General features: G+C 38.3%; 1 protein-coding gene across 14 annotated transcripts in view; it reads left to right on the forward strand.

Moving 5' to 3' along the window:
* The window catches only part of LOC309595950 (dolichyl-diphosphooligosaccharide--protein glycosyltransferase subunit MAGT1), a 106,717-nt gene that overhangs the window by 27,041 nt on the left and 60,307 nt on the right, over positions 1-19,369 (forward strand). For 5 of the 14 annotated variants that reach the window (XM_082323560.1, XM_082323567.1, XM_082323562.1 and 2 more), the window contains 7 exons: positions 3,576-3,688; positions 6,852-6,907; positions 8,727-8,779; positions 10,423-10,547; positions 11,857-11,976; positions 15,656-15,765; positions 18,815-18,882. In XM_082323560.1, the coding sequence (XP_082179686.1) occupies positions 3,576-3,688; positions 6,852-6,907; positions 8,727-8,779; positions 10,423-10,547; positions 11,857-11,976; positions 15,656-15,765; positions 18,815-18,882 (645 nt within the window). Of the gene's footprint in view, positions 1-2,612; positions 2,634-3,575; positions 3,689-5,444; positions 5,771-5,796; positions 5,924-6,851; positions 6,908-8,726; positions 8,780-10,422; positions 10,548-11,856; positions 11,977-15,655; positions 15,766-18,814; positions 18,883-19,369 lie in introns of those variants that run through there. The other 9 variants (XM_082323571.1, XM_082323572.1, XM_082323573.1 and 6 more) reach the window with 9 other exon arrangements.

The following is a 19,369-nucleotide window of genomic DNA, read 5'->3' on the forward strand; positions in this document are numbered from 1 at the left end:
GGTCCCTTCCGCGGGGTGCAGTCCTTCAGGAGCAGACTGCTCCGGCACAGGCTTCCCAGGGGGTCACAGCTTCCTTCGGGTGCATCCACTTGCCCCACCGTTACCTCCATGGCTGCAGGGGACGGCTGCCTCACCACGGGCTTCCCCGCTCCGGCGCCTGGAGCACCTCCTCCCCTCCTTCTGCACTGACCTGGCTGTCGGCAGGGCTGCTCCTCTCACATATTCTCACTCCTCTCTCTGGCTGCAATTGCTGTTGTGCAGGATTTTTTTCCCCCTTTTTAAATACGTTATCCCAGAGGTGCTACCACCATCGCTGATGGGCTCGGCCTTGGCCAGCGGCGGGTCCGTCCTGGAGCCGGCTGGCGTTGGCTCTGTCGGACACGGGGGAAGCTTCGCAGCTTCTCACAGAGGCCACCCCCGTAGCCCCCCACTACCAAAACCTTGCTACACAACCACAGTACAGGTATGCACGTACAAGGGGAGAGCAGTCAACAGCCAGACTGAATTAAGTACGTTGCGTCTAGATTAGGACACCACTTACCCTTCATTTTCTTCTTATATCTTGTATTGGTTTGTAGAATCATTTAGCCTAGTACGTGGTGTGCCTAATGTGTACTTTTTTTTTTTTATCCTAGTAAGAGCCAGGCATTTACCATTTAAGATTACAGCGCTTGTTCTGAATTTAGGTAAGAAATGGTATTCTTATAAGATAGTTTCCCAAGGTCACAAATGAGGTTCGTGGCCAAACCAATAATAGTAGGGCACCTTTCCTTTCATTCCTGTTTTAATTAGGCTAAACAGTGTTGAAATAGCTCCAGACTAATGGTGAAGCCATTTGCTTAGAATATGCAAGCCTGAAAACACTAGTAAATAGAGTAGGGACTGTTGCTGTATGGTAGAGGGAGACTGTTTGCTTCACTTAGTGCTTCTGAGAGGGTTCTCAATTCTTAGGCTCCCATGTGTTTTAAAAAAATACACATTTTATAGGTTGTGCTCAATTTAATAGTGGATGGGTCTATTAATATATTACAAAGAATAAGGATTTTGCAGTAGAAGCTTTAAAAAAGATTGCAGATAATATGTTCTCACCTATAAATGCACGACATAAAATCACTTTTGTACAAAAACAGGTAAAGTGTTGCCCTAAATTAAAATTTCTTTGTGGTGAAGTATAGTAAGTGTAACACCTTTACTTACATTTGACCTGGTATTCCTTAATACAGGCTTATGGTACAAAATGCTGAATAATCAAGAGGAAAAACAAGTTGAGAAGACTTCTTAGTATTACTTTGTAGATTTTTTTGTTGTTGTTGTTTTTTGTCAGCATGAGCATTTTGCTCTGAAAACGATGATTTTAGGCTAAGAGTTAATAAATGGTCGTAGATAATGTTCCAAGTGTTAGTCACAAAGAGGCATGCTATTCTAAATGTTTTGTATTGAGAACAATAATATTATAACTCATCTGTAGTTCCCATTTTCTTTTCTAAAGTGCTGTTACCAAAACAAGTTATTTATAAACTAAATGAGCAGAATTCCACATGTGGGTTTTTTTGTTTTTGTTTTTACTACCAAAACCGTACTTTTCTGCGGCCTTTCTAAATGTGCATTAGTTCTTCAGACCATCTGGAATGGATATAAAATCTTTTTATGTACTTTTACTATCAAATAATTCTGAACAACTCTTTAATTTTTTTTTTTTTAACTTAATGTGAATAAATTGTCATTGAATTTCCTTTTTATGTAGAGCATGCAATCTGCTAAAACTGAAGTGTACTATTACCATTTTCTGTAATGTTTTCCAAGTATGCCCTCCATCCATGACAAAAAGGGAAGCCCAGGTTTAGGGACTGGCAGTTGTGTAGCAGCATGAGTCCAGTAATTAGAGGGAAAGACTTTTAGACAGATTGAGAGAAAAATTGTAAGATACACTCGAGAGTAAAACAGGCTTTGTTACACTCCTTCAAAGTTGCTCAAGTGATTGATGGTATGCATGTAGTCTCAAAAGAAAAGTGTCCTTTACTCATGCAGAAAATCTTCCCATTACAAAGTGCTATTTTGTGTTATTTTGAGTACTTCAGAAGATTTAAAGAAATTACAGATTTTTTTTTTTTTTTTTAAATGGATGTTTTATGCTGTTTTATATGTGGTTATTTTCACTGGTTTAAATAGTCATTTGCATTAATGTGATGATACCCTTTCACTCATTGCTCAAGAGAGTGCTCACCTGCATGTCCTTCTCATAAAACAGGTGATTTTATTTTTTAGCAATAACAGTTAAATTGAAAGTCAGAAGTTAATAAATTGATGTGTTCAGAGAAATAGTAGAGATGGTAAAGGCGAGTGGATTGAGCTTCTGATAAATATTCAAAAGTTCCTACAACCTGTAAAACGGGGACAGAAAATCTTATTCCTTCGTGCTGTCAAAAGACTATTTTGAAAGTAATGGGGGAGATAAAAAGTGAAAAGGATGGAAGCCTGTATGCTTTAACTGGGTTAACCTATGAGTTCAGCAGTTTGAAAACCCGTATCTGGTAGCAGATAAGGAGCGATGACTCAGACATGTCAGCTGGCAGATTCTGGAGGACTGATAGCGTCCCGTCCCGGAGGGCAGCAGTGACAAACAGCTGAGAGCGGTAACTTTTGGTACAGGGGGGCTGGAAGGGTGACTGCCCGTGGCCTCAGTCAGCGCGCGTGCGGCTAGAAAAAGGCACTTGTCTCGGGAAATTGTAGAAGCTTTGGGAGGAGAAAATCTGAAATAAACAACGTAAAATGAGAGGGAATAATATGTAGACTATGAAGCGGTATAGCTTTTTAACGAAAGCATAGGATAAAAGTGTTACCTTTTTACTGTAACGAGTATATATACAAGACTAACAATTCCTGGTGTCTAAAACTGCCTAGTGAAAATTTCCAGGGTACTACTTTTTTGTAAATTAATTATGAATACTCATACAAACAGATCAAGAAATGATCTGATCTTCCATGGTGGTTTTTTGACAAAATTAATACAGGATACACAGTGTGTATCTATGTGGCTGATTTAATATAACCTTTGCATAAGCATGTAGATCTGTCATAGTCAGTGGACCTGTTTGTTTCTAAGGTTGTAGGTGAAATTTTGCTCTTATTTCTAGGGTTTTATATGCCCAAAGGTTGCATTTTTGGTAATAAAATAAAGATTTTATTATTTTTATCTGTTCAGCTTCTGACAAAGTAGAATCTTAAATTCATTTTTTGCTATCTTCATGTCATAGCAGTATTACCACTCAGACTTCCTTGAATTTTGTAAATAATTTTAAACAGTAAAAACTATTTAAAATAGACTTTTTATTATTACTGTTAACAGAGTCCTTAGTGCGTTTTTGTCAATAAGGCTGCACCTATTTCACTCCGGGTTTAACGAAATTGTATGGGTTTTATTTACTTTGATATTCTCTTGCAGAAACAAATGTTAAGCAATAACTGAGCTTCTTTTGTAGGTGTGTATTAATTACGATTAAACATAATTTCTTTCAAGCTTGCTAAATTAGAGTGAGATATATAGGTAACTTCAAGTTTTACTTGTATTTTAACAGTGAAAGTAAGTTGAATACATTGGTGCAGAAACTTCATGACTTCCTGGCTCAGTCATCGGAAGAATCTGAGGACGCAAACTCTCCTCCAGCATTATCTAAAAACAAAACCATAGGTAAAAGACATTTTATGTTTTTATTTTCAATATATATATATGATTCTAAAGTCAAGTAACTTTGTGTTGTTATTTCACTCCACTGGGGCAGTTATGCAAAGTCCTAATGTGATTTAAGTGGTGGTATCTTAATAAATATACAATAGGCCTTTGATACAATATTTCTTTCCGTTCTGAATCTTTTCTAAATGTGAAAAAAAGCTAATCCTACTGGTAATTTACCTTCCACGAAACATGGGATGGCAAACATGCGTGTATTTGCTGTGGTAGGGGTTCCTTGTTCAGTTTTCCTGAATATGTAAGTGCAGTATCTTGTTTTTTTCTGCTGAAGTAAAGCTTTTGCAGTCCTTGTGGTTGTGGAATAAGTTCTGGAGATTACGCTTTCGTAATTATTTGAAAAAGATTTCTACATGTAATCTGGAGACATTTGAAAACAAAGTAATACTTCTGAAAAACCTCGAGTCCCACACTAGGTCAGATTTGGTATTAGAAATTTTTACTTACAAGTTAGAAGAAGGTAACGAATTTTAAACACTTTGTTTTGATTACAGTCATAAAAAGTGAAATTATTTCATAGCAGTGCTGAATGAAATTTGTTTCCAAATTTAACAAGATTAAATCTGTTTCCTAGTTTAACTAGGACTGGATACAGGTGCAAAACTTTTCAATCTCTGCTGTTTAATGAGCTAAAAGTTGTGCTGAAGTGATAGAGTACAGGAGAATGAGAGTGTGTTGGCTGTGTTACGGAGTTTATTTTCAAACTCCTGTTGTCCTAAGTAATAAACTTACATGGGTTTTCTGGTGTGCAGTTATTATCTTTTAATGTTTTGTCTTGAGAGAGAATCTGCTGCCATGTGGTGCTAACCTCCTTGTGTCAGCATCAAACTGAACTGTTAACATACGAAAAAGAAATTATTCATGTGCTACTTCAGCAGAATAATAAACTAAACTGTGATGTAGATGCATCTCAAAGTGAAATTTTGCTGAGGAGCATACTAGGAAAAAGAAATCTTTTCCCTTTATGTTGTGTAGTTATGAAGTAGAATTTGGCTCCTTGCCTCAAAACACAGACTTTGAAACAGGGGTATGCTTACAAATTAAGAGTAGACAGGTTTCAGTGTTGTTTCTGAGATCTCAGATTTTATTTCTTAAAAAAGAAGATATTAAAGTTGAAAAGTGAAGAATTAAACACTTAAATATTAGGAAATGCCAGAATTAACTGTGCAAATTTACTTCCCCTCCCAACTTCCTGTGCATAATGATAGTGTCTTCAGCAACTGTCCTGTGTGGTTTGTTTTTGTTTTTTTTTAATAATCCACAGGATGCTCATTCAGTGTACCAGTGATAGACATGATCGGGGCCGAATCCGGTTTATATAGTAATGGAACTTGTTTTGTTCCAGCATTTGGAGGATACGTGAACTACTAGGTAGAGCGTTGTGAGGAGGGAGATGATGAAGAAGGTTAAGTGTGGCTCAAGAGAGCTGGAACATGTCCCTGCCACACACACAGGTCAATTAAAATATGAAGGAGTTGCTCGCTGAGCACTTCCATCTTGTGCACTGCTGTGGAGCTGAACTGCACCATAATGCTTATGTGCTAGGAATGACAAGTCAAGTGAAATTGCACTGGTAACTTTCGTTCTGGCTTTTCTTAATTTTTAAGTACTTGATTTTACAGCCTTAATAATGTTTCTTTATCCTCTCTGCATTCGAATTGGATGTTTTCCCTCCTCTACATTGCGTGGGTGCCAGCAGAATCTCTGAGAGCGTAGGAGGGACTGACCTCCTGCTCTTGTTTCAAGTGGCCAGCCCCTGCCCTGGAGCAGCAGTCACAGGGGAAATCCTGCGTTCCCATAGCCCTGAAGTGGCCAGAGCTCGTGCAGCTGGGTCAGCGCTAGGAGCTGCGAGGGGATGCAGCAGGCCCGGCCATTCTGTGGGGGTGGCACGTGTACAGTCCGGTCACACGTAGAAACTGACAATGGAGCATGGGCAGTTGCTTTTGGGAATGGCGCATGTGTGGTCTGAATGCAGAATCTACAGACATTGTAGCCACCAGAATCAAAGAAATCTCTACTGAACAGGTGCAAACTGTATTTTCCATGGATTTATCACTTGGGCAAGGTTGGTCGAGAGAAGAAGGTGGGCAGTCTCTAGTCTTCAGAAGAAATGTCAAATTTCAGGTTCTTTACTCAGAATGGGGGAATGCCTGTAATAGCTCAAAGAAGAAATTTCAGGTACTTAAAAGGGCCAAAACCTTTGTTTCCATTTTTTATTCCCACCTGCCTTAGCTTCACACGCAGAAACATCTGGATAATTTTGGCTGAAATTTGCACAAATAATTCAGCCTACGCCAAATACCCAGCATTAAATTTCTCATCAAACTGATTTAATTTTTTTAAAGTGTAAAAGAAAATTGTTTGTTTGTTTTTCCCAAAACTGAAGCATAAGGCCATAGTAAGTTGCAGTGCTAGCAGTCTTAGGTTAAAATCACAAATGGTCATGATACGTATCCTGTAATTACACTACCACTTTACTTGCATGTATCTCAGTAGTGCATCTATTAAAATACTGCTATTACTAAGCCTTCTGAGCAACTTCATACAAGTATCATTAAATTACTGAACTTGAAACTTTCCCTTCCATTACCTGGACTGATGGATGGAACAGATACTAATAGCTTGCATGTCTTCAGGTTTTATCTTCCACAGTTCCCAAGATTGAGAAATGGGAATGGTCTATCGTACCCTGTATCAAATGGGATTTTTGTCTGTGGTTCCATGATCCCAGATTTAATATTGTGTTTTTAATGTCAAGATGCGTAAGAGAAAAATACTTAAAGTTACTTCTTTCGGATTAAAAAAATGCACTAACTATATTATTTCTGCATATACAGTTGCACTTCCATTTCTTCAGTGTTTCTTCACCAATGGGAAGGCTGTCTTTCAATCTATCAGCGACTTAACTGAAAGTCATTCCTAAATGGTTTCTGTAACATTTATGCCGTACAGTGGACTGTGTTTTGTTGTGCAACGGTTTGTCTCTGAAAGTCATACAGCCATCTTTATTCATGTTGGTGAAACATAGACAATGCTATGACATACAACGTGAAGAAGTTTTAATATTTCTTGCATTTCAATGGATTCCTTTAATTTCTCTCCGTAGGTAAAAGTAGAGAACCTAAAAGTAGTCCAACTTCAATGGAGAACAATAGAGAAGAGGTAGGAATAAAAATGCTTTTGAATTTCAGTTGCATGACTCGTGCAGAATGGCTAGTATAGGAAATGCTGAGTTCACTTTGTTGCTTTTATAATAAATACTTAAAGAATATTGTCAGAACCATGCAGTAAATGTCATCATATCTGCTGAATAGAAACATTAGCTGTAAAGTATTGTAAAATAAATTTAAAATTTAAAATTTTGAATGATACTCACTTTGATTTAGGCATATGCAAACAATCCTGTCTTCCCCCCCTCACCCCTTTTTATTTCTAAATTATTGAAATACACAAATTTACTTGGACAACTTCATTGTCCTTCTGATGCACAATAATTCCTGGGTAAAATGTCTCTAACACAGTTTAGAGAGTTAGGTTTTACTTACCTGAGGTATGCGATTGCATTTTTGTAAAGAAATGCAAAGTGTTGTTAATTGATTCAGATTGAGTATAATGCAAAGTGATTTTTTTTTTTTTTAAATAAATTTGGTTAGTATTCTTTTATCCTTATTCTGTTCTTTGGCTTATGTGTAAACAGGCTCTTATTTTTGGTTTAAAAGAATAGGTCTCTACCTCGTATTTATGTTTACACCCTGTTACTCAGATAACGGTAGGTACTTAGTTGTCCTTTTAGGCAAATATGCCTCCTTTTTTAAAAAAAGAAAAAAAGGATAGAGATACAGGATCTTTATTAAATATGAGCAAAGTTCTTCTATATGTGTGTTATATACGTCAAAGACATTTTTCATGTGGTATGTCTTACTAATATCTACTCTTCTGTTGGAAACATTCTGTTTGACAATCTGTTAAGATGTAGAGAAAGCACATGTGCCAGCGTCCTGCCTTAGTTTGCCTTTATTGCAGTAAATTCAGGTATTTATTTGATACTGCCCAAACCTAGTTATGATATGCGTGCACAAACCTTTGAAAAATCAGTTTTCCTGTACAGACAGCCAGCCCTTCCTGGCACATGAGCCAGGTAACAAGTGTCTGCATTCTGCTGGCTGTTGTTGGGTGCATACTAGTGATAGCTCCCTAGTGCCAGCCTCCACGAACCCTCCATATCTGTATGTCAGAAAAGATGATGGTTTCTTCATGTAGTGGGAAAAACATTCATAGACCTGCATAAGGTACTGCGCTGTGCGGAATCCCGGTGAATTGTAAAAAAGAGAAAAAGCACAGCAATGTGAGGTAGGTGGGTACGTGAGAGTTAGGCCATCCTTCCATGTGCTAATCATGCAAGTTAACGTTGCAGCGAAGCTACACGGAGCAGGAGGCCCCAGAACTGTTCATGATTAGGACCGACCAGTGATCATGAGCCGTTCTCAGTCCCTTCTCCAGAACGCTGAGACCTTTCAGCAGGTAGTGCAAGCTGAGAATTGCAAGGAGAGAATTTCCTCAATTTCACGAAGACTCAGTGCTTGAGATATGTGCAGTGTTTCTCTCTGAATGTCTCAACTTACCACAGTGCCCTCTCTTAATTTCTCTTAAGATATGTGCATAGGGAGGTTAGTGAACATTAGTGACTTAGAGATTGCTGACACCTACTTTTAAATCTATTTTTAAAAGAATAATGACCTCTCAGAGTCTTACTACTGATCTGAAACTCCATAGATTTAATTTAACTGAACTGGCATGGCTATTGAAATTATGTGTTACTTTTTGTTCATGCTTTTCCTGCTTTTTTTCGTTTGTTTTTGGTTTTTTTTGTAAGAGTGCTGGTGACTTCCGAGATGTGTTCTAGTTGATATAAGAAACTGTTTTTATTGACAGGTCACTTGGTCACAAATGTATTGACTTCTTAATTTTTTCTTGTTTTTAGGGCAGTAGTTCTTCAGAAAGAACGAAATCCTTAGGATCATCACGTTCAAAAAGGTTGGTTTGGGGGGAAAAAAAAAAAAAATTACTTTTTGGCTTGTGAAACTATAGAAAAGTCCATGCACTATGCCAGATACTTTTAGTGTACACGAGTATAAATCCATCAGGTTAGCCGAGTGCTGGTAAAACAAATGCCTCATAGTGCACTGAAAATGCAAACCATCTTTCAGTGTCAAAGGTTAAGATCATAAAGCTTGATTTTTATTAACAAAGACAAGAAGATTATCCTGTATCTTCAGGACAGAAGTGTTTATACAATTGTTCCTTCACTCTTGCTATTTCTACATGCAGGATTCTTCCAAAAATGTAAATTGGATCGCATGGAAAAAAGGCTTTATGTACCTTACTGTTGGGAGACTGTAGAATCAAAATGTGCTATTAAGTTGTCCTGTGCAGAAACTGCCATTTGCTTCATCTCTGCTTAATCCTTTTTTCCTCTTTGTTTTAAAAAAGTATGGACTTGACTGTTTACCAACCAGTTTGAACCTACAGGAGACAAATTATTTGTGACCTAAGTAACAGCAGACACCTCTAGTAAAACTCCTTCTCATCTTTTGCTCTCAGCTGATGCTCATTCAAGTTGTCCTTCATGATTTTTTTTAAATCCTAGTATACCGTATAGATAGGTGAGCTCTTCTAAATGCACGATTTCAACAGCTGCCTTCTTACTGCTCTTTAAAAGTGTTGTATATCTCTCTTCACTCTCCTTTTTATCTGAGTTTGTTTATTTTATCATGTCTGCTGGAATTAAATAATATCCTTCATTCTCCCTTTTCCGTTTGTCTTGATTCCATATTTGCAAGCATGGGTTTATATTTGGCTTTAATTTCTTGCTCATACTCTGAATCCAGTGTCCTGCTGAACTCTTTCATTTATATCATTTTTACAGTCTTGGTTTTTTGCTTTCCTGTCTATCACTAAAGGTATTTTCACTCCTACATTTATCATACTGTGCCTGATACTGACAAAAACAGTATCCCGCAGTAGTCCATGTACTGAAAATTATGCTCAACTTTTTTTTTTTTTCCTTCTCCCTGCCCTGACATAATAAATTCATTCATTTTTAATGGATTCAGTTCTAAATTACGTTTGTGTGAAATTCTGGCAACTGGTGGTTTTATTCAACAGTCAGCTTTTTAATTTCTTTCTGCATTTCCTTTATTTCCTTGCAAGCATTTTTTCTGCCAAGCAGCTTTTTGTCATTTGCTAATATCTGTGTGTTCTCTTTGCGCTGCCTGTTAAACTTGGAACGATGTGTAAAATTTCAGAGCAGGCGTTCACTTGTGTTTCATTCAGGCTTTTTTCCTAAAAGTGTGACTTTCCTGCATACCTTCTTAAAAACACATCAAACCTTGATTTTACAAAAAAAATACAGCAAGCCTGTGAAACAAAAATACTTTATTAGTAGATCTTTTTATTTCACATAGGAGGGGAGAATTCCTGTTCCTAACAAGTCAATTAGCCTACAACTTACTTATCGTAATAACTCAGGGCATCCCACCTCATAATGTCTTAAATGAATTTAAAAAAGAACATAGGTTTCCCCAGTTAGTATGGTGTTTTGCTTGCAAAGCGCCAGGCTTACCTGTATTGCAATATGTAATATTTGTCACGGTATGGGTTTTTTTCTGTCTATGCAGGAAACCTACAATTGTAACAAAATATGTTGGATCAGATGATGAACAAATCTTAGATGAAACTGTAAATGAAGATATTTCAAATGAAAACTCAGAAAACGATGTTGATATGAAAAGCTTGCCTAAAGGTAGTTCATGTCTTTCTTTGTTTCTGAATTCAGCAAATTAGCCAAGGTTATGATGCAGCATAAATAATTAACTAGAATGCACATGTATTAGTAAAATGCCTGTCGTAGGTCCTGTTGGCTTTTACATATAGACATACGTGCTCGTGCACAAACGCGCACACACACCCCGTGCACGCGCATTTAAAAGAGGAAACCAAGCACCTTTAGTTTTGACCGCAGCATACTTTAATCTGGGTACACCAGGGTGTGCTGGTGAGTTCATTTCAAATGTCGTACCGACATCCTTATAAAACCAACGTGAAACAGGGGAAATAATTTATTTCTATTCTTTTGTAGAAGTCTTAAACTCTGTCACTTACAAGTCTTACTCATTTTACTGTTCTGTCTTTGAGGTGATTAACGATTAGATCAACAAAAGCAAAATTAAATTTGGGGGGGAAATGTCATTATTGGATCTATTTTTAAGCACCCTTTTAAAACAGTTAATACTATAAGCCTACGTCCTGTTCTTCTTAACTATAGTGTGAGTTTGAGTAATCTCTTCCACTTCTTACCTATGAAAGTTACAGGAAGAACTGGAGGGACTGCTGTTGTTTATTGCATGAGTAGCAGTATTTAAAGCAGTCACTTTAAAATTATTTTTTCAGAACATTAGATTATTCCAGTGTCCTCACAACAAAAGTATTAAAACTCTGAGCTCTTAAGTAGGAAAGGTGGTTTTTCCTTCACATAATTTTGGTTAGTAGTCTTCCGTGTTTAAATAAAAAAGTGAATTTCTGAATTTTGTTAAAGGCAAAACAGGTTTTATTCTATTGCTTTTTCATTTATTTCCTGCTGAAATAAATTAAGATGAGGGAAACCAGATAGAAGGGAGAAAAGAGAGAGAAAAGAGTAGTTACTCTAAGGCTTTTGATAGACTTAAGTGACCTAACCAAAGTCCTTTATTTGTAGCATTGCACTGCAAATTCCTGAGCTACACACACCCAGCAGTATGACAGTCCTGTTCTGCACATCCCACATCAGGGCAGAGAGAGCAGAATTTGCTCCTCGTAGCCCATTCAGTCTTTGGCTTTTGTCCTAAAACTGCAAAGCAGACATAGTTTGAAGAGTGTGGTGGTTTTTTTGTTTGGTTTTGGTTTGGTTGGTTTTTTTCTTCCTGTGAACATCTGTGCATTCAAAACTTTGTTGAGTTTTAGTCAACAGATTGCACTTTTTTTTTAAGGTACTATGTTGGCTTTTATTTAAACAGGACTTTTGCACTTCATTTGGATGTGTAATGGTTTCCAATTTCTAAACAAAATTATTCTAGGTACAGTGGTTGTACAGCCTGAGCCAGTGCTGAATGAAGACAAAGATGATTTTAAAGGGCCTGAATTTAGAAGCAGAAATGCCGTTAAAATGAAACCTGAAGCTCCCAAAAAGCGTGGAGGTAAATACAATTTAAAACATTTATTAAAACGGGTTTAAATTGTTGCTTATGACCACATTTGGTACATCTAAAAATTGTTCATATTTCTAATAAATTATCCTAAAAATACCTCCACTCTTCTGGCTTTTTGTTCATTAAGGATTCTAGCTGGCTGAAATTAGCCTCCATTGCTGCCCCTGCAGTGCAGCAGTGAAAGCTAAGATTAGTTCTCATTAAACTTCTTATTTTCAGTAGCTATAGGATGCATCATTAGGTACTCCGTGTGGACCCTTCTTGCTTTGTATTCAGAACGGTTGCTTGGTTGCAATCAGGTGTTAGAGGTATTCCTTTTTTAAGGAATTCTATTGGAACACCATTGATACGGGAACATTCACTGACTCACCAAGAAAAGTTGAGCAGGGACGTGTATAGGCACATTATCAATCAGTGAGCTAACAAGAAACCTAAAACCCCTAACAATTCAAATACTTTTTTGTTTGGTTTTTAAATTGTGGGAAATTGCCTACCAGTGGGCCTTTCTAAGGATTATCTTTGAAAAGCTGCCGTGCCAGCTGTTTTTGCATAGCTGCTGCTAAAACTGAGGAGAAGTTACGTAGGTAACAGTGGTAACAGAAATTCATCTCTCATTTTTTTCCAAAAAGTAAAGGAGAGGGAGGATTATGTGCAACGTAGCCCCAAAGAAGGCAGATATTTTTGGTAATACTACTAGCAATATCTTAGTTCACACACCTACAGCAGTACCCAGGATATTCAGAGAAACAGCTCTGGTACACACTATTGCTTCTTCCCATTGTATCATTTGAGATAGTCGCTCTCTTTAAAGTGTTATTATAATTTAATAAGTGCTATTTCTCCATCTGTGGTTGAAGAGGAGTAAAATGTGACTGTGTGGAAATGTGCTTGTGCATACATACGGGCTCATGCATGATTTTAATCACATTTTGAGCATTGACGTTTTCTCTAAATTATTAATCTTTGAAAGTCAGTTCCGTTCTATTCATGCAAGATGTCCTATTCAGCGTATAGGAATGTTTTTTCCATTTGCGCTTATAACAATTTTACAAGATGTCCAACATAAATCTTCAGGGGTATAGTGTTAAAAAGACAGGACTCTTCTGCTTGAGCTTTGTGGCCTGTGTCTGCATCGCCAGGACAATTCATATGACCTGTCTTCCAGCTTTTTTTCTTCATCCCTAGAGAATGCAGGCTTTCCTTTGTCTGTCTGGACTGGTTACTCATGTACTGGTGCCTGACGTAAAATAATAGCTTTGGAAGGGACATCAAGAGTTTGTTTAAGCTGTGCCTTTATCCAGGGCAAGCTCAGCTGTATCTGTGTCACTACTGATAATCTTTGACTTGATTTTAAAGCTATCCAGTAGATGTGTTAAGCTCCTGTCAACTTTCAGGGCAATGGGATAGGTACTGCCTGCTCCTGTGTTGTCCCCATTTCCAGACCAGGAAAGGTAGCCAGGCGAGGGACATGACGGCAGTCTACCTCAAGAGCAGCTGGATTAGGAATGTATCAAACCCGTTTTATTTTGTGATGTGTACAGAAGAGGTAGTGCAGATCCATTTATTCTGCACCTGCACGCAGCAAGTTTAGTTACACCACCTTTCTCGGGCTACTAGAATGAGGTGCCCAGGCTGCGCACATACAAAGTTAAGCATTACTGGTTTAAGCAGGTAAGCACGTAGTCCCAGCTACTTGAGATCCTGAATTCCATGCGTAGTGCAAGTAGATAAATAATAACAATAAAATAAAAAATGCCAGTCTGTCTTGTTCTTTGCGGAGTCCATCTTTGCATTTTTATTAGGAGTTATAAGTCCTGTTTATATTAGAAATAGTAGTAGTAATAGAAGTCTTGCCTTTCTAGCATCCAAATGCTCTTACCCAAGACTGTAAGAGGCATTGTATCAGTCCTTATTTTCAAGTTTTGTGTCTGCAGAATGGTTATGGTTGTATTTTTGCTAATAAACTCATAGTTAGGAATGGTTTTTAAGTAAGTATTTTCTCAATATTTATGAATTAGTAGTTTAATTTCTTTGGATCATCATCATTTGTAGTAGTAACATGATCTACAAAGGTTTGCTTCATAAATGAGCCTCTTTTTTTTTTCTGGTGCCAACTTGCAGATTTTAGGAAGGAGGCAGTAGTGGTGCCCCCTAAAGTTGCAGAAGAGAGGAAAGTGGCTTGGGAGTTGGCAGTGATGAGCTTGTTCTCCCTCAGTTGGCTGTTACCCTCTGTGCTTCTTACACCCAGTTAAGGACTGTGACGTTCGGCAAAGCCTGGGTGCTGCTTGGTGTAATAGGATGTAGTATTCTTTTCCAAGTAGTGTAGTATGATGGATGCGTTTATTCGAGGTCTACCAGCAGCGTTTGAAACAGGTGTCTGAGCGATTTTTGAGGTCATAAGAGGTGCTTTGCAAGTCCACGAGCTCCGCAGTCCATGCAGTCATGCGTGCATTGAGGTTGAACACAACAAATCTTGTATTCAAGATTTCAGACCTCCTATTTTCACTGAATTGTAGGGGTGTATTAGTTGTTCTTACTGGCCTGTGAGCTATTTGAGATTGTGCTTTAATAGCAAATTGCTAGTAGCTTGTATTGTGTCTTGAAAATGTTCATTCAGGTCCTTAACATTGTGGTGTTGGTGCTTGGTTCTAAATCTGTGGTAGTGATTATTTTAAAAAAATACATATATATATATACATATAGTCTGCACTCAGACCGTAACCATTAAGTTAACCATTTGAGTTAATTTCCGTATACTACTTACTGAACATGACAGCAAAGGACAAGTCACAGTTAAGTGATCCCATATCTAACCTTTACCTGCTTGATCCCAAATTAAGTTTTTGAAAGTGTATGAATGGAGTGTATGAGCTTTCACAAATGTTTTTCTTTAAAGCATCACTGCTGTTGAAAACAAAATGGTCTCATAGTATTAATTAGTTGGTTTAACAGCCTGGCATGTAGCGAGCCTCCCAACCCCTCACCTTTCAAAGTGAATTGGGGGATTGACATGAAAGAAACGCTTTCTTGACCGAATATAGGTACGGCAGCAGAGTGGTATGTAAACTGTGGGAGCAGTCAGCTAGATGGTGAGAATATATGTATTGTAGTTCCAAAAAAAGAAACACAAAAAACCCACCACCAAGAAGGGAGCAAAAAGTGAAAAAAGATTTTTCAGGCACTATGATAAGGATTTCATGCATCTTCTGAAATGGTTTCCCATATTTTTCTTTGAGAAACTAAAACTGTATGTGAAAGAAATACCATAATACAAACATGAATTAAAATGATATTTTATAAACAGAGATTAAATGAGGAAGGTTGTACAGAATATTAGGGCTGCTTTGAAAGAGTTTTAGTCTGACTCTTATTTAGGTGTGTTCTCGTGAGGTGACCAGTTAATCCAAATTAAATCTCTCAAAGGAAAAAAACTCTATCTTGGCCCCAAGTAGAATATAGAAATTAGAGGAAAATTCTTTCAGTCTTTAGATGGCGAGTGGTTACAGCAAGATTTCTCTGTTGCTGGGTGGTAAAGTCATAAAGGTGTATGGAAAACCTGACAGGCCAAAATATTGTAAAAAAATGAAATAGGTATATACAGATTTCTTAAAAAAAAAAAAAAAAAAATTGAAAACAATTAATGTGTGGTTTATAATCCTCTCTGTAGAGGAAGGACTACATGGAATTGTAAGCTGTACAGCTTGTGGGCAACAGGTGAACCATTTTCAAAAGGATTCAATCTATAGACATCCTACACTGAAAGTTCTTATTTGTAAGGTATGTGGTAAACAGTTCTACAGTTTGTACTGTTTGTTTTTGTTTGAAATGTCATATTAGTTGATTTGGGTGGGATTTTTGTGGGAGTAGTTCTTGTTGATTAGCCAATAAACTTTTCGGTCATTAACTGTTACAATTAGGGAAACCAAGCAGAAAACAAAAAGGCAAATACAGCTTACAAATTTATATTCCTATTTTCTTACACCCTTTTTAAACTCAGTGTAGTTTCTTTGTAATTTATTTTTACAGTTTTAAGGCTATAATGTTAGTGAATTTTTTATGTTAAATGATCTGTCTGAAATTTCTGCCTGCTCATAATGTATTATAAGAGCAGATTAAATTCTGGGTCTCCTGGTAAAGCATTGTATGTAAAACAGCGTCGGAATAAGAAGCAGAAAAGTAGCTTCAAAGCCATCTCAGTTTCACTTGTGTACAGCTCCTGGACTGTTTTGATTTCTGGCAGCCTCTGTAATGATGGTCTAGTCCATAACCCAAAACGAGCATCTGGGTCTTCAGCTACATGGTTTCATGGTGGCTTCAGTTAGGCCCTAAGTTGCCTGCAATGGGAAGAGGTGGGGAACAGGGGAGGAAGGAAACATCCCAACCTCCTGTTTTGGAGACCTCTTGTAATTTTCAAAGAGATATAGCGATATCTCTCTTGCATATCTCTGTAATTGTAGAGAAGAATCAGCTTACAAGATGACTGTTTTCAGTCTTCACTGGAGTCCTAACTCTCTTGTTCCTAGACTTGAAAATCCTTAACATGTAGCTGTACATGTTCTTGCGATGCATGCAAGTTTTCTGGTTCATTTTTGAAACTTGTTTAGGGTGTTGGGTTCAATAGCAGCTCTTGACCGTGAGCTCTGCTAGATAATTATATCACATGTTGTTTCCCATAAATTTTCTGTATCTTTACTTAATTGAACATGACCTTATGTTAATGTGAGAGAGAGGAATGGAAGTCCCTGATCTGCATATTCCATGTCTTCCATTACTTACTGTCCCTAGTTCTTTCCTTATTTTTCTCTTGCTTAGGTAAACAGTCCCAGACTTAGAATCATAGAATTGTTAAGGTTGGAAAAGACCCTTAAGATCGAGTCCAACCGTTAACCTATCACTGCCAAGTCTACCACTAAACCATGTCTTCGAGCACCACGTCTACCCTTCTTTTAAATACCTCCAGGGATGGAGACTCAACCACTTCCCTGTGTGGTTGAGCCTGTCCCAGTGCCTGACAGCCCTTTTGGTGAAGTTTTTTCTAACATCCAACCTAAACCTGGCGCAGCTTGAGGCGGTTTCCTCTCATCCTGTCACTTGTTACTGGGGAGAAGAGACCGACCCCCACCTCTCTACAGCCTCCTTTCTGGTAGCTGTAGAGAGCAATAAGGTCTCCCCTCAGCCTCCTCTTCTCCAGACTAAGCAACCCCAGCTCCCTCAGCCGCTCCTCGTAAGACTTGTTCTCTAGACCCTTCACCAACTTCGTTGCCCTTCTTTGGACACGCTTCAGCACCTCGATGTCCTTATTGTGGTGAGGGGACCAAAACTGAACACAGTACTCGAGGTGCAGTCTCACCAGTGCCGAGTACAGGGGCACTGTCACCTCCCTGGTCCTGCTGGCCACACTATTCCTGGTACAAGCCAGGATGCCATTGGCCCTCTTGGCCGCCTGAGCACACTGCTGGCTCATATTCAGCTGGCTGTTGACCAACACCCCCAGGTCCTTTTCTGCCAGGCAGCTCTCCAGCCACTCTTCCCCAAGCCTGTGGCGTTGCATGGGGTTGTTGTGACCCAAGTGCAGGACCCGGCCCTGAGCCTTGTTGAACCTCACACAGTTGGCCTCAGTCCATCGATCCAGCCTGGCCAGGTCCCTCTGTAGGGCCTTCCTGCCCTCCAGCAGATCGACACTCCCACCCAACTTGGTGTCATCTCCAAACTGACTGAGGGTGCACTCGATCCCCTCATGCAGATCATCAATGAAGATATTGAACAGGACTGGCCCCAACACTGAGCCCTGGGGAACACCACTAGTGACTGGCCACCAACTGGATTTGACTCCGTTCACCACCACTCTCTGGGCTGGGCCATCCAGCCAGTTTTTAACCCAGTGCAGAGTGCACTTACCCAAGCCGTGAGCAGCCAGACTTGAGAAGCTGTTTTCCTTTGATGATACGTGTTCTGTCAAGTGTCCAAACATCAGCTTTTACTGGGGTTTTTTTGTTGTTGTTTTTGTTTGTTTAGTTTAGTTGAAGAGGTGTATAACTCCCTTCCAGATAAAGGGGCATCATCATTTTAAATTCAGGTGCTGAAGCCTCTTCTGGATTCTGAATTCACTGATTCACTGCGTAAAAGGACAGAAGTTAGCGAATAGCTTGTATTAATCCCTATTCAAAGTAGAGCTTCAAGTCTGGGAGAACTTCCTTTACTAGCAACTGGAAAAAAACCCCACACCTTCAAAATTTGGTTTAAAGAATTCAGCAACTGAAGCCACTGCTACTACTAGCTGAGTTGTGTGTATTTTTTTCTTACTATTACCAATTTTTCAATGAAAATGCTTAGTTTGCACCTGGAAGTGGAGCCTTGGATGTTAACATCAGGATAAATACTGAAGACCTTTTTATTTAAAGCCTTCTGGGATCGGTTGCTAACATAAGGAGCATACAGCTGAAAATTGTAATTTAGGTAGGCTTAATCGTGTCAGGGAAGATGTGGTGTTGATTTACCTAGGAAATAGATGGAAAAAACTTACAGATTTGAAGAGAGACATTCAGTTGATGTTCTAAAATGTGCAAATATGCAGCCATCAAACAAAAGCCTATTTAATTTTCAAATAAACCTTGAGCCATCTAAATAAGAAGTCATGGTTTAGGACCTGATGTATCTGTGGAAGATGTTTTTTAGATTAATACAAATGTAAAAGGCTTAGAATGCTGAAGACCTTGTAGCTGCTGCTTTTAATGGCTTGCTTCTAATGCATACTGAAATCATATGAATTACTGAAGTCCAGTTGAGATTTAATAAAAAATTCCTTGTCCTATCTCTTTCTTTACAGACTTGCTACAAGTATTACATGAGCGATGACATTAGCCGTGATTCAGATGGAATGGATGAACAGTGTAGGTAAGTGTCCAAAAATGGAAATAACACCCACAGCTCTTTTTGTTTTGTTTTGTTTTTCTTGCAGTAATGAAATTATTGACAGATAAAGACCAGTACATAAGAGCTTAATGAACAGTTGTTTCCCACCAAGAAATGCTCAACTCCAGGGTTTTTGTAAATATTTGATTGTTATTGTAGTAATTAACAGACATTTCATAAAGAAATCCAATAGCAAACACTTGTAAGATGTCACATTTTTAACTAGGTAGCATGCACAAATTACAAATGACAAATACTTGAAAGGTGGGGCTAGAAACTGACATTCTAAACCTTGTGAGCCACAGAAACTTACTTTTCCAGATGCATCTCCCACTTTTGAAATACTAAAGTGTCTGTCCTTATATCAGGTAGCTAAATGTGTAATCCAGTCAAAATTGTGCGGTCTGTGATGCCTATGAGCTTACTTGTCAGCCACTTTTCAGGTCTTCATCAAAGACACTGCAATCTA

The sequence above is a fragment of the Platalea leucorodia genome (genome assembly GCF_965183815.1).
Source record: "Platalea leucorodia genome assembly, chromosome: 10".
Classification (NCBI taxonomy): domain Eukaryota; kingdom Metazoa; phylum Chordata; class Aves; order Pelecaniformes; family Threskiornithidae; genus Platalea; species Platalea leucorodia.